At 36.4% G+C, this 14,912-nt stretch overlaps 1 protein-coding gene across 1 annotated transcript in view; it reads left to right on the top strand.

The window, feature by feature from the left end:
- Positions 1-12,200: 12,200 nt before the first annotated feature.
- Positions 12,201-14,912, top strand: part of LOC130095105 (butyrophilin subfamily 1 member A1-like) — a 61,997-nt gene continuing 59,285 nt past the window's right edge. Inside the window, exons 1-2 of the mRNA XM_056261760.1 lie at positions 12,201-12,221; positions 12,635-12,694. Of these exons, the coding sequence (XP_056117735.1) occupies positions 12,637-12,694 (58 nt within the window). The 5' untranslated portion in view covers positions 12,201-12,221; positions 12,635-12,636. The remainder of the gene's footprint in view (positions 12,222-12,634; positions 12,695-14,912) is intronic.

A 14,912-nucleotide genomic window follows, 5' to 3' on the forward strand; every position in this document is an offset into this window, starting at 1 on the left:
CAAACCTCATAGTTACAACGCGGACTGTTGAGCAGACGCGTCTCAAGCCGATTTGTGACCCAACACCGGATTACACCTGTGGGTCATGGCTGAGCACATCTGCTTTACACTCACTTACAAACGAACATTTTCTCGCCTATTGTGCTCCTACATTTCAACGCGGACTGTTGAGCAGATGCGTCTCAAGCCTATTTGTGACCCAACACCGGATTACACCTGTGGGTCACGGCTGAGCGCGTCTTCTTTACACTCACTTAACAAACGAACATTTTCTTGCCTATCGTGCGTCTACATTTCGACGCGGTCTGTTGAGCAGACGCGTCTCAAGCCTATTTGTGTCCCAACACCGGATTACACCTGTGGGTCACGGCTGAGCGCTTCTTCTTTACACTCACTTAAACGAACATTTTCTCGCCTATCGTGCAACATTACACCCGTACCACTAAAAAGACGGATTATATCTAGGGATGGCCCGATACCGATACTGGCATCGGGGATCGGGCCGATACTGTCCTAATATACTCGTACTCGTACTCATAAAAATTCGCCGATACCACGCACCGATACCACGTACATTTTGCAAAACGAAACTGGCCGCCGCGAGTGCTTTGTCGAGGTGAACTGAGGCATAGGAAAGTATAATGTCGGCGGTTTGGGCTCATTTCAAGATAAGGGATGATGACAACAGGAAGGCAGACTGTGAGTTATGTTCAGCTAAGGTGTCGAGAGGAGGGAAAGAAAGTACATCGTTTAACACCAGCAATCTAATTAAACATCTGAAGACGCATCATAGATCTGATGGCCGAGCGCGCGCGCGGGCGGTAATGCACTCACTCTGTGTGTGCGGGTTGCGCGAGACAGTAAAACGATTCGCAGGACTCCCGCAAACTAGAAATATCTATGAATAAAACATAAAAACTAAAAGATTTTTATTCATCTCTTGCAGAAAAGCAACAAGAACAACTACAACAAAATAGAAACGATTTACAGGACAGAGTTTCTATTCATAACATGGTTACAGCGTTGAGCGATGCAGCCAATCACAGACATATGTGTTGATTTCTGGAACGCAATGGCCAATCAGAAGCATTTAAGATAGACTCCCCTCACCGCTCAAAACGGACTTTTTTGTTCAGTGCTGAATTCTGTATGCTGGCAAATCCTCTAATTATAACAAACAAAGTGTGGATATTATGAAAGATTCATTGTGCAGTCAGCTTCATTGACAATAACAGAGATGTGTGAGATTGTGATGAACTGTCAGCTTTTAGGATTTATTAAGGGAGCGCGCATTCAGTCATGCCAGACCATGCACGCAGTAGCCTGCTTGCTTTTATGTTAAATTAACAGTGGTTTGTGTGTTAATACATTTATTATTTTACTAATTTTTATTTATTTTTAGACTTGTTAAAACAAGCAGAGAAGAAAATAAAAACAGTCTTCTAACCTGTGTTCTAAAATAGTCGTCTTCTTTTCTGGGAGCCTATTACTTTTGCGGTAGAAATATCGGTATCGGTACTCGGTATCGGCAAGTACACAAATCTAAATACTCGTACTCGTATCGGTTTGAAAAAAAATGGTATCGGGCCATCCCTAATTATATCCAAGACTTCAGTCATAAATTAGTGTTAATATTGATAGCATCACTGGTAGCGTCGTTGCTAACTTACTGTCCATCTGTTAAAATGGCGAATATATCAGACGTATGTTGTCTACCTTTTGGTGCAGGTGAGGACACTTTCGAGCTGCACGCAGTGCAGTCTGAGCTGGAAGCTGTAGAGAAGCAGATCCGTGACCTTTTAGAGAGACAAGCCGAGCTGAGAGACCGGCGTTTAGCTCTTGAAACATCACGCGCTGATGCACACAAATAAGTGAATAATGTTAGTAACCCGCTGACCCCGACTTCGTCTACTCCGTGCGTTTCTCAGCATTGGTCCCGAGCGCCCAGGCCACGATCAGCCATGGTTTCATTTACCCCCCGGCTCCGACACACCACCATGAACCCTGGGTGGTTCCGCAGCGGAAGACGCGAGCCAGCAGCGGAAAAGGCTCTTTCGCGCTGATGGCTTACACCCAAATAGAAACGGAGCGGATCTTCTGTCGGATAACATCTCCAAGATGTTAAAGACCATTTGACTAGTATCCAAAAGTCCAAATCACAGTCTCTGCTGCACCAATTTAATTGATATAAATACTAGTGTAGAACATTTCATAGAAACTGTGACTATTCCTCGCTTAGTGAGATCAAATAATAAATCTACTGCAGGATCTAGGAAAAATCTAATTGTTATTAAAACAGAAAATCTCGCTTTTAGTGAACAAAAACAATTTCTAAAGCTAGGTCTTCTAAACATCCGATCACTCACACCTAAGGCAGTTATTGTAAATGAAATAGTCACAGATAATAGCATTGATGTACTTTGCCTTACTGAAACCTGGCTTAAACCAAATGATTATTTCGGTCTAAATGAGTCTACTCCACCAGGATACAGTTATAAGCATGAGCCCTGTCTGATCGGTCGTGGCGGCGGTGTTGCAACAATCTACAGAGAGATTCTTAATGTTACTCAGAAAACAGGTGACAAGTTTAATTCGTTTGAAGTACTTGTATTAAATGTTACGCTCTCAGGTATAAGAAAAAAATCCCTATTATCTCTAGCCTTGGCTACCGTATATAGACCGCCAGGGCCTTACGCTGATTTCCTAAAAGAGTTTGCAGATTTTCTCTCAGATCTATTGGTCAACGTCGATAAAGCATTAATTGTTGGAGATTTTAACATACACGTAGATAATTCAAATAATGCGTTAGGGGCTGCGTTTACAGATTTATTAAACTCCTTTGGGGTCAACCAAAACGTCACCAGACCAACTCATCGTCTTAATCATACACTCGATTTAATTATATCATATGGAACCGATCCAACCGGTATAGATATCATTCCACAAAGTGATGATGTCACTGACCATTACATGGTAACTTGCATATTACATACTGCTGTAATTTGTCATGCTGCGCTGCGTTACCGACCAAGCAGAACAATCCTTCCATCCACCATAGATAATTTCTCAAATTGCTTATCTGATCTGTCTCAGGTGCTCAGTGAACCCAAACAAACTCTGGAACATTGGATATTGTTGCACCCATTAGATTAAAAAAGGTAAGAGAGAAAAGTAAAGCACCATGGTACAACAATACTACGCATGTTCTAAAGAGAGAAACCCGTAAATTAGAGCGTAAATGGAAACAAACTAATTTAGAGGTCTTTAGAATCGCGTGGAAAGACAGACAGTATGTCACGTTATAAAATGGCCCTAAAAGCGGCCAGAGCTGAACATCTCCGCAAACTAATAGAAAACAACCAAAACAATCCAAGGTTTTTATTTAACACCGTGGCTAGACTAACAATAAACAGACGTCACCTGAACAAAATATCCCGTTACAGTTTAGCAGTAATGATTTCATGAACTTCTTCACTGAGAAAATAGAAAGCATCAGAACCACAATTGTAAACGTTCAATCTTCAATCGCGCCTTACAATTCAGCCTCAATTATCACCCCGCAAGAACAATTACAGTGCTTTACAACTATAGAACAAAAAGAGTTAAATAAACTTATTACTTCATCTAAAACAACAACATGTTTATTAGATCCTATACCAACTAAATTACTGAAAGAAGTGTTACCTATAATAGTGGAAGAGCCTCTCCTCAATATCATTAACTCGTCTTTATCTTTAGGTCATGTTCCAAGAACATTTAAACTGGCGGTTATAAAACCACTCATTAAGAAACCACAATTTGATCCACATAATCTAGCAAATTATAGACCCATTTCAAATCTTCCTTTTATGTCTAAAATATTAGAAAAAGTTGTGTCCGCTCAACTGGGCTCTTTTTTGCAAGAAAATTACATCTATGAAAAGTTTCAGTCTGGATTCAGGTCGCACCATAGCACTGAAACTGCGCTTGTTAAAATCACAAATCATTTACTTTTAGCTTCGGGCCAAGGCTGTATCTCAATACTAGTTTTACTTGATCTTAGTGCTGCGTTCGATACTACAGATCACACAATACTCTTAGATCGACTAAAAAATTATACTGGTGTTCAAGGACAAGCATTAAGCTGATTCAGATCATACTTACCTGACCGCTACCATTTTGTCTATTTAAATGGAGAAAAATCGATCATAACTTCAGTAAACTATGGAGTGCCGCAGGGATCTGTGTTAGGCCCTCTGCTATTCTCAATATATATGCTGCCACATGGAAATATTATAAGGAAACATGGAATTAGTTTCCATTGTTATGCTGATGACACTCAAATATATATTTCATCACAGCCGGATGAAAACGCTAAATTATCAAAATTGACAGAGTCGCTTGATAAACTTATAGTGGAGCCACTGTAGGCACATGAAATATGTAAACATTTTCTTTAATGACTTTCTGGGCCGTCAAGTGTCATTCCCTTAGGCAGCCTACACTGTAACAAATTGCTGTAAAAATTACAGCAACTTACTGGCAATTTTGGTTGCCAGTAAGCCTGTACATTTTACAAGAGTACTGTAAATCATAAACTACAATTATACTGTAAAAAATACAGCACACCTGTAAAAAAAAGCAAAACAAGACCAGCTGTGAATTTACAGTTCTTTACTGTATTATTCACAGTATGTTACTGTTATTAATAATGCATTGAATTAAAACCTGAGACAACTCATTTCATTTGAGGAAATTTGCCATTAAATAGTTATACCGTGAGCTAATTTCATTTGAGTCTACTAAGAAAAAGACTTTATGAGTTAACTAGAAACATACATTTAACTAAATCCTACTAGACAACAACAGCACACATGAATGAGTTGAATAATTTTAATGCATCAGCAAATACACAGTCACTGCCTTTAAATAAAGCAATATTCAGCTTAACCTCTGTGTTTTTCTGCTCCTCCTGAACTGAAGCACAGGCTCTACTCTTCAACACAATGGTGACACACAAAACTCAACAGAAACACTTTAAATCCCAACAGAACAAACACTAACAGATCTCCACTATATCATTATGTGCAAAACCACATAAAATCACATAAAGTAATTCACATAATTTTACTTTTTTGTTTAGTACATTTGACTGTGAGATTTTTCAGGAAACAACTGACTTCAGCCACAGCCTTAGAGGAAATCCACTGAGGAGAAAAGAAGACATTAAATCTGTGAAGATCTCAGCAGAGGAGGATTAAACAACTCCACAAACAGCATTGCCAGCTTCACTTATTACTAACCAGACTCACTTTAGTTCTGTCATAATCAGACTTACTGAGAAATAGCTGAGGATTAGATGTTGATGATTTATTGAAAATATTTCATTTGAAGTTACCATGATCGTAATTAGTGTTTACTTTAGTTGGGCTCTTGACTCTTGATTAGTTGAACATTAGTTTTACTTCGGCTACTATAACCTTGTATTTATAGGACAAATTTATTATTGCAATTGAAGTCAAGTAAAATGATGTTCAGGTGTTGGTAGATGTCTATTTATATCAGCCTTGACAATATCTAATGGCTGTTCTTGATCAGAAAAAATATTTGATTATATAATTGAGGTTGTAACAGATTTCACCTTACTGATTCTTATAGTCGTGTGATTCTGCAGCATGATGATGATGTTCAGTTGTGATTATATCAGGTAATTCGTGTTTGACATATATAAGATTCATAACACCTTTCAATCAACTGTAACACACGTGTATCAAGAATCAGCATATGAACCTCAACTATGGTGACAAACATAATATAGATAGATCAACTCTGAACATCACAAATAAAGCTACTAAAAAGTCACATCAAAAAACAACAACAAAAATAAAAGCACATGGTAAGAAGAAAAGAAAATAAGACAATTCAGCTGCATAATTTATGCATGCTGCAATGCATGCTGGGAGTTCTGTATAAAGGTGATACCCAGCATGCATTGCAACATGAAGCGTTTCATTTGAGTGTCACCATTGTTGAGATTCATATGCTGATTGTTGATGTCTGTGTGTGACTTGATAACTTGATGTTTTTTTAAACTGTCTATGCCATTTTGTTTTTAAATCATTAAAATGATAATGTTGTTAAATTGCCTTATGGAAAATCACTATATTACTCAATTATATGGAAAGAACCATATGACTGAAAAGACATTAAAATCTGGGTGAAAGGAGGTGCTACTGATCTGTAAGCTCTTTTGATCCCATAATCATTACAGTCATAGTCACCAGATTTGTTTTCTCTTGGCTTTATTGCTATAACTATTGTGCATTATAAACACACAGGTAAAGCAGCCAGAGATAAACTAATGTTGCAATGTCAAGGGTAACAGCCCAACTAAAGCCAACACTTATCACCACCATGGTGACTGCAAACTAAACCATAGATCATCAACATCTAAACCTCAGTTAATTCTCAAAAAGACCTTGACAAGTGACGCTGGTAATGAGTTATTTACTCCTCCTCTGCTGAGATCTTTAGATATGTACTGTCTTCTTTTCTTTTCAGTTGATTAAATATATGGCTGTGGCTGGAAGTCAGTAGTTTACTATACAATCTAAGTCAAATTTACTAAACAAAATAAGTTATTTTCTGTGCATGTATTTATGTGACAATAAATGTGAAATGTGAATATATATTTATATGAATGACTGCTCAGGAGAGTAAATGCTGAAATGAAGTGTGATTTTATGTGGTTTTGCACATAATGATATAGTGATATAGTTCTGTTGGGATTTAAAGTGTTTCTGTTGTGTTTTGTGTGTCACCATTGTGTTGAAGAGTAGAGCCTTTGCTTCAGGTCAGGATGAGCAGAAAAACACCGATGTTATGCTGTGTGTTGCTTTATTTAAAGGCAGTGACTGTAGTTGCTGTTGTATTGATGATCTTTTTGTTAAGTTCGTCAATTCAGGTGTATGCTGTTGTTAACTAACAATTATCTGCGAGAGGATTGAGTTAAATAGATGGTTTGTTAACTCATTTAAATTAATTTTATTTTTTAGTGGAATCAAATGAAATAAAATCACAGTACAAATATGAAATGTCAATTGACCAATTTAAGATAATCGGTTTCCTCAAATTATCAAATAATCATACTGTAAATAATACAATAAAGAACTGTAAATTCACAGCTGCTCTTGTTTTTCTGCTTTTACAGGTGTGCAGTATTTTTTTACAGTTAATTGTAGTTTATGATTTACGGTAATCTTGTAAAATTTACAGGCTTACTGGCAACCAAAATTGCCAGTAAGTTGCTGTAAATTTTACAGTAAATTTTTTACAGTGACACTGTAAAACCCAACAAGTTAAGCTAACTCATTTCATTTGAGGAAACCGATTGCCTCAATTCATTTAAGTTTATTAAAATCAATAGTTATGAGTACTCTGAACTTATTTTAATCGAGTTCACTAAAACAATGATATTTCTTGAAACACAATTAAACTTTACACTGCATTTAATACTGTATATAGCTGAAACTTCACTTTATTGAGTAAAAACAGTGAAATGACAAACTTTAAATGAACTCAGAGCACTTGCAGTTACTGCTAGCTCACAATATCACACACAAAGTCAAATCCAATGAGTTAAGCTAACTCATTACATTTGAGGAAACCGATTGCCTCAATTCATTTAAGTTTATAAAAACAATAGTTATGAGTACTCTGAAATTATTTCAGTTGAGTTCACTAAAAGTAGATATTGCAGTCAAGAAATTAAGTGATTAATGAAGTGATTAATTAAGTGATTATTAAGCATTAATGATGAACACCTGCTGTTAACATGCAGAATCACTGAAGGAAAGAGAAACACAAGACCTACAACTGACTTCCAACCACAACATTAGACGAAATCAACTGAAGATAAAATATGTTTAAATATCTCAAAATCTCAGCAGAGGAGGATTGAACAACTCCACAAACAGCATTACCAGCTTCACTTATTACTAACCAGTTTGACTTTTATCATGCGTCTACAGAAGTTGTTATTGTGAATGAACAGAGATTTAGATGAAGAGGATTTATTGAGTTTCATTTAAAGACACCATGATAGTGGTCAGTGTTTGCTTTAGTTGGGCTCTTGACCCTTGACTTTATAACAGCAGTTTTTCCTATGGCTGCTGTAACTGAGTGTTTATATAACACATTTGTTATGGCACAAAAGCCAAAAGAAAATTTGAGCTTGTGTTTTTATGATGATTTATGGAATGATGAATCATCATTTGGTGTCTTGATTCTCTGATCTTTTCTAGAGAATAATCTCTGATTAAACAGGTGATATATAACTTGTATTAGTCATTATAAAAGAAATTTGATTCTGCTGTAAGGCCCATTGTTGTTACAATTAGATTTTAAAAACCTCTATGGAATCCTCTGACTTACACAGATATCAAGAATCAGTATATGAATCTCAACAATGGTGACCATTAAAAAACGATTCATGCTGCAATGCATGCTGGGAGCCATGGATAAGGTTTGTATTATGGTAGTACCCAGCATGCATTGCAGTATTAATCGTTTTTTAATGGTCACCATTGTTGAGATTCATATGCTGATTCTTGATATCTGTGTTAGTTTTGGTAATGAATTACATTTTCTATAAAATCCTTCATACTATCTGGTAGTCATAACATTGCTGGTTCTTATGTTGTAGAATCTTAGTTTCGAATACAACTAATAATATAATCAGAGATTAGACTCTGAATGAGATCAGTGAATCAAGTCATTAAGTGATGATTGTCATAACCAAACCATAATTTTCCTTGAATTTTGTGCAATAACAAATGTATCATAAACATTAAATTAAAGCAGCCAAAGAAAAACTTGTACTCGAACGTCAAGGGTCAAGAGCCCAAATAAAGCAAACGCTGATCTCCATCATGGTGACCTTAAACCTTGTATTTCTTGTGTTTATCTTTCCTTCAGTGATTCTGCTTGTTAACAGCAGGTGTTCATCACTAATGATCAATCATCACTTAATTGATTATTAATTAACTTAACTATACAATTATTATTCAATTATCATTCTGGGATCTAGAAATGTTCTTTAACTCATTCAGTTTGAGTTCTGTTTCAGTCACTCAAGCCACCTCAAGTTTTGCTATTATTTGAGTGCAGTGAACTCAATTTAATTGAGTAAGTATTACTGTTAGGTTTTACAGTCAGTGATCCACCTCTCAGATTTAATCAAAAATATCTTCATTTGTGTTCCGAAGATGAACGAAGGTCTTACGGGGTTGGTACAGCATGGGGGTGAGTAATTAATGACTTCATTTTCATTTTTAGGTGAACTAACCCTTTAAGATCACTAAATTCGAGGCTTTTGGTTAAACCTAGGATATCCAGATCCACTAAAGGAAGGAGAGCATTTTCACATTTAGCTCCAAAACTCTGGAATAGCCTTCCTGATACTGTTCGCTGCGCAGACTCGCTCTCCCAGTTCAAAACTAGATTAAAGACGCATCTCTTCAGCCAGGCATTCATATAATATTTTTAATCTTGCAGTTAATTCCGGCCTCTAGTTCATAACCGCCAGAGGAGAACTGGCCCCCGACTGAGCCTGGGTTCTCCCAAGGTTTTTTTTCTCTCCATTAGGTCACCTGATGGAGCTTTAGGTCACCATTAGGTCACTTGATGGAGTTTTTTTGGTTCCTTGCCACTGTTGCCATTGGCTTGCTCAGTTGGGGATATTCAATTTAATTTAATCAATCAATAATACTATTGATTAGCATTACCAAACGTGGACGTTTATTATTATTTTAATTAATACTGTAAAGCTGCTTTGATACAATCTGTATTGTGAAAAGCGCTATACAAATATACTTGACTTGACTTGACTTGACTTGACTTGCTATGGCCTGCTTGTGGCTCAGATCTGGCAAACTGGAGCGGTCCGCCCAAGTCCCATCATTGCACGCTGCATGTGGGCCAGATGCCAGATGCGGGCCGGATCTGGGCCGAAACAATGTTGCTATCTGGGGAAGTATTTGAGGCCAAAAGTTATGATGTGAGAAAGAGCAATGAGAAACAGAAAATGTTAGTATTGATAATAAATTTGGAAACTATTGTGCATAAGCAGAGATATTAAAGATGCACACAGTAATTTTTATGTTGTAAATGACGCCTAATGGCATGAATCATTATCAGTGACATCATGCAACAACCATTGTAGAAAAAATGCTCTGTTTAGTCAGTCATGATTTTTTTGAAAATATAAATAATTAGTCCACTGATTTGAGTCTATGTGCACAGCAAAATCCCCAGTGTTAAATTAACACTCTGAGTGTGGACTCATATAAACACTGAAGCAGTGTTAAAGTTAACACTGAAGCAGTGTTAAAGTTAATGAGATAATTAAGTGAATAATTGAGGGATGATTGAGCATCATTGAAGACACCTGATGATAACAAGCAGAATCACTGAAGGAGAAAACCGTAATTTTAAGTCACCATTACGGTGATCAGTGTTTGCTTTAGTTGGGCTCTTGACCCTTTAATCATTGACTTCAGATTTTGTTTGGCTGCTGTACGTGAGTTATAACAGCCAGATGAACATATAGAAAAGGTGATCTGATGGTGTTGGTTGTGTTTTAACATAATCATTATTTCACAATCATTTGACCTGAATTACTGAACTCATATAGAGCCCAAAGTAGGTTTACTTTATCAATTATAGTAGCACTATTCTTGCACAGCATAGTGTTTTAAACTTTTACAAAGTAATCCACAGAAATGTATTTTATACACGTCTCATATACAAAAAAAAAAAAAAATCATTTATTTGATACAGTTTTTAGACACAAAGACATCAAGAATCAGCCTGTGAATCTCAACAATGGTGACAATTATTAAAGCATGTTGCAGTGCATTCTGGGTGCCACCAATAATAACTCATTCATGGCTCCAATCATGCATTGCTGCATGAATAAATAATGAGCTTATGTTCAGAAGTGATCTGTTTGTCACCATTGCTGAGATTCATATGCTAATTCTTGATGTCTGTGTGTGCCAACATAAATAATTTTTGACGTTTTTTTTTTGTTGATCATTTGGTTTCATTGAAAAGGCTAAAAATATGATGCCATACAAGGACAGTGCTGCAATAATTAATAAAGTAAACCTAACTCAGAAATTGGCCTATATATGAGTTCAGTAATTCAGGTCAAATGATTGTGAAATAATGATTATGTTAAAACATAACCAACACCATCAGATCACCTTTTCTATATGCTCATCTGGCTGTTATAACTCACGTACAGCAGCCAAACAAAATCTGAAGTTAATGATTAAAGGGTCAAGAGCCCAACTAAAGCAAATACTGATCACCATAATGGTGACTTAAAATTACGGTTTTCTCCTTCAGTGATTCTGCTTGTTATCATCAGGTGTCTTCAATGATGCTCAATCATCCCTCAATTATTCACTTAATTATCTCATTACCTTTAACACTGCTTCAGTGTTAACTTTAACACTGCTTCAGTGTTTATTTGAGTCCACACTCAGAGTGTTAATTTAACACTGGGAATTTTGCTGTGTGGGAGTACATGATTTTAAACAACTTTTTCAATGAGAATTAAATGACTTGAGTTCACCTCTAAGTTTTTTTAATGTGATGAGAAAGACCAGCAAACCAGTGCAATAAATACACAACTTCTGTGACGATTCGGAAACTAATGACTTTAGATCGATTCATTTTGATGAATGTCCAAACTTTTGTCTCCTTTGTTTTTCTATTATCTAAACTTATTTTATTTTAAATGAACATGAAATGTTAGATGAGATTTATATTATGTTTTTTTTTTTTTTCAAGAATAAATTTTATATGTGATAAACTGTCTTTTGAAATGTATTTCTGGTATATTGTCAGTGGGGTCACAGTTCTCCCTATATTTGTGTTGTGGATGTATATATTGTTTCATCATACATTTGTGTTCACATTTTCATTTAATTCCATGTAACATGTCTGCCATATTTTACATCAGAATAAAGCGAGAAGTGTCTGTGACAGAAGAAACGTTATCGGGTTTATCAGCCTGAATGATGGGAGGGACTGTGTCTGTTCAGGCGTTACAAGAGAAAGAGAAAGAGAAAGTGGATATAAACAGGAAGGATCTCCTCACGATCGTACTAAACTTTCATATGGACACAATTAATTAAGACAGTCTTGAGAAAACAGTGAATGTTGAGTTGAAGGTAAGTGGAAGAATCAGAAACACATTTACCTGAAGTCTGGAACGAGTGTGACTCGAGGACCATGTTTGAGTTCAACAGGTTTAATGCATGTAATACTTAATCTTGTAAAGAAATGACAGGTTTTTGAATCAGAATTAAAGATATATTTGCATTTTTGAAAATGAAATCCTGATTCAACGACCTTCAACATGTGTTTATATGTATTTATTTGTACTACATGTAGATACACATTGTGTATTTGTATCCGGTTTTGTATCCGGTCTTTAAACAGAAAGTGAATGTAAATGTGTATCTTGCTTTTGGACAGAAGTTTAAGTGTAAATATTATTCTACGGCAAAAAGCATGTATGCTGACAAACTTCTGTAATGTTTTCTCTTTTTTTAATATTGTATTTTTAGCATCTGTTTCTCAGAGATGAAGTTCATGTGTTTGACTCTCCTGCTTGTTAGTGGAATTACAGATTCAAGATCAGGTAATATATTCATCATTGTGAATAATATTTATACTTTTTTGAACTAGGGGTGTCACGGTACATGAAAAAACATCCGAACCGTTCGGTTCGCTTGTCTCAGTTCGGAGCGTGTGTGCGTCGCACGGTTCGACGCATGCGCAATGTAGCCTCGTGCCCGAATGTGACGTGTGTTTCCTTTTCGCGCAAAATAAGACGTGTGTGGACCAGAGCCGTTGAAAAACGTATGGAAGTAAAATAATGCCAAATGTTTTTGAAACAAAAAGCCTGTTGAATTGTACTACTTGAAAAAATTATGCATTGCATTAACCCTGCTTGTATTTTAATGCATTGTATTTTTAGGGCTTGCATTTTTTTTATAGGCTGAAATTTAGCATGGTTGAATATTTAAGCTGTGAATATTTCAAATCAAAACATTTCAAACACATTTTCATTAGTACAATTTCAATAATTCATATTCACCTTTCGTATTTAATTTCCCAAATATTTAAACTGATTAAAAATACAACCTATAATATTCAACAGGCGGTTTTCGGTCCATTTTATTTCGCTTTGCAAATTCGCTTCCACAAATTCAGTGGTTCAAATTCGACAGTAAATTCAACGTTGACATCCAGGAGCTGCAGGAAAAGCAGTAGATTACCGAGAATAATCTCCATCTGCTGTTAGTCGACCTCACCAGCAGGGGGTGCAAGCGCGTGTTGTTGACGAAGACCAGAGCAACAGTTAGCGCAAGCCATTCATTCATAAAAACTTATTTACAAAAATGTAAGTGTATTTGTGATTATTATGACGTCTGTTTTATGCGAAATTCAGTGTGTTCACGATTACTTTTCCTGTGTAGCCTACATGCATCTTTCTCTACCATGAACGATAATGTTATTCCCCTGATGCGGATGTACAGATCCAGTGTTACATTTGACATATATTTCTCTTGGTTGCTTAGTTGCCTTAACCTTACATTGCAGCGATGTGCTGCATGCAGTACTAGGGTTTGGTTTCCCTCAATATGTCAGGATTCCCCTAGCCTGGCTCCGCCCTCCTACGCACTTCCGCTCAATTTTATTTTCCTTCAGTACTACGTCTGGGATTGTGCTGTAGACTTTGGTTTCCAGAAATAATTTTTTTACCGGTCCAATCAGCGAACAGAGGGAGTGGCTGACAACGATGACGTTGATGTAGCGCGTCAGTTTGAGTTGGAGTTCAGTAATGGCAGCGGAGAAAGACGTGAGAAAATCTATTCGGTCCGTTGTTGCAAAACTGCCGAATATACAGAAGTTAAAGCCGGAGCAAGATCAATGTTTGCTAAGTGTTGTTGGTGGCCATGATGTTGTGGCCCTCCTCCCCACGGGGTTCGGGAAAAGTTTAATTTTCCAGCTCACTCCGCTAGTGGTGAATGAGTTAGCTAAGGCGAACGATAGGGATGTAAAGCCTACACAGCAAAAACTCCAGAGTTAAATTAACTCTCCTGGGAGTTTATATGGCTCCAGACTCAGTGTTAAAATATGAGTGTTAAATTAACACTCAAGAGTGTTAAAGTTAATGAGCTCATTAAGTGATTAATTGTGTGATGATTGACTAATATTGAAGACACCTGATGTTAACAAGCAGAATCACCAAAGGAGAAAATCTACTTTTTTAAGACACCGTTATGGAGATCAGTGTTTGCTTTAGTTGGGCTCATGGCCCTTAAATCATTAAATTCAGTTTTTGTTTGGCTGTTGTATCTGAATTATAACTGCCAGATGAACAAAGAGAAAAGTTGACCAGGTGTTGTTTGTTATGTTTTGACATAATCATAATTTGACCTGAATATCAAATCTCTATTAGAGAGTTATGTCTACCTTGTTGATTACATCAGACCTGTGATTCTACAGCAAATGATTTTCAGTATTATCAAAATAATCCAAAATATTTCTTAAAAATTGTTCTGATAAAAAGACTTGGAAGTTTACTGTAATTAGACACACTGACATCAAGAATCAGCCTGTGATTCTCAACAATGGTGACAATAATAAAGCATGTTGCAGTGCATTCTGGGTGCCACCAATCAAAACACATTCATGGCTCCCATCATGCATTGCGGTATGAATAAATTATGATCTGAATTGTTTTAGTAATTTCCTTTCCCTAATTGAATATTCTTTGTCACCATTGTTGAGATTCATACACTGATTCTTGATGTCTGTGTGTGCCTAAAAAAAGATTTTGTTTTAGCAGA

The sequence above is a fragment of the Rhinichthys klamathensis genome, unplaced genomic scaffold (assembly GCF_029890125.1).
Source record: "Rhinichthys klamathensis goyatoka isolate OS25496 unplaced genomic scaffold, OSU_Roscu_1.1 h1tg000185l_1, whole genome shotgun sequence".
NCBI classification, from domain to species: domain Eukaryota; kingdom Metazoa; phylum Chordata; class Actinopteri; order Cypriniformes; family Leuciscidae; genus Rhinichthys; species Rhinichthys klamathensis.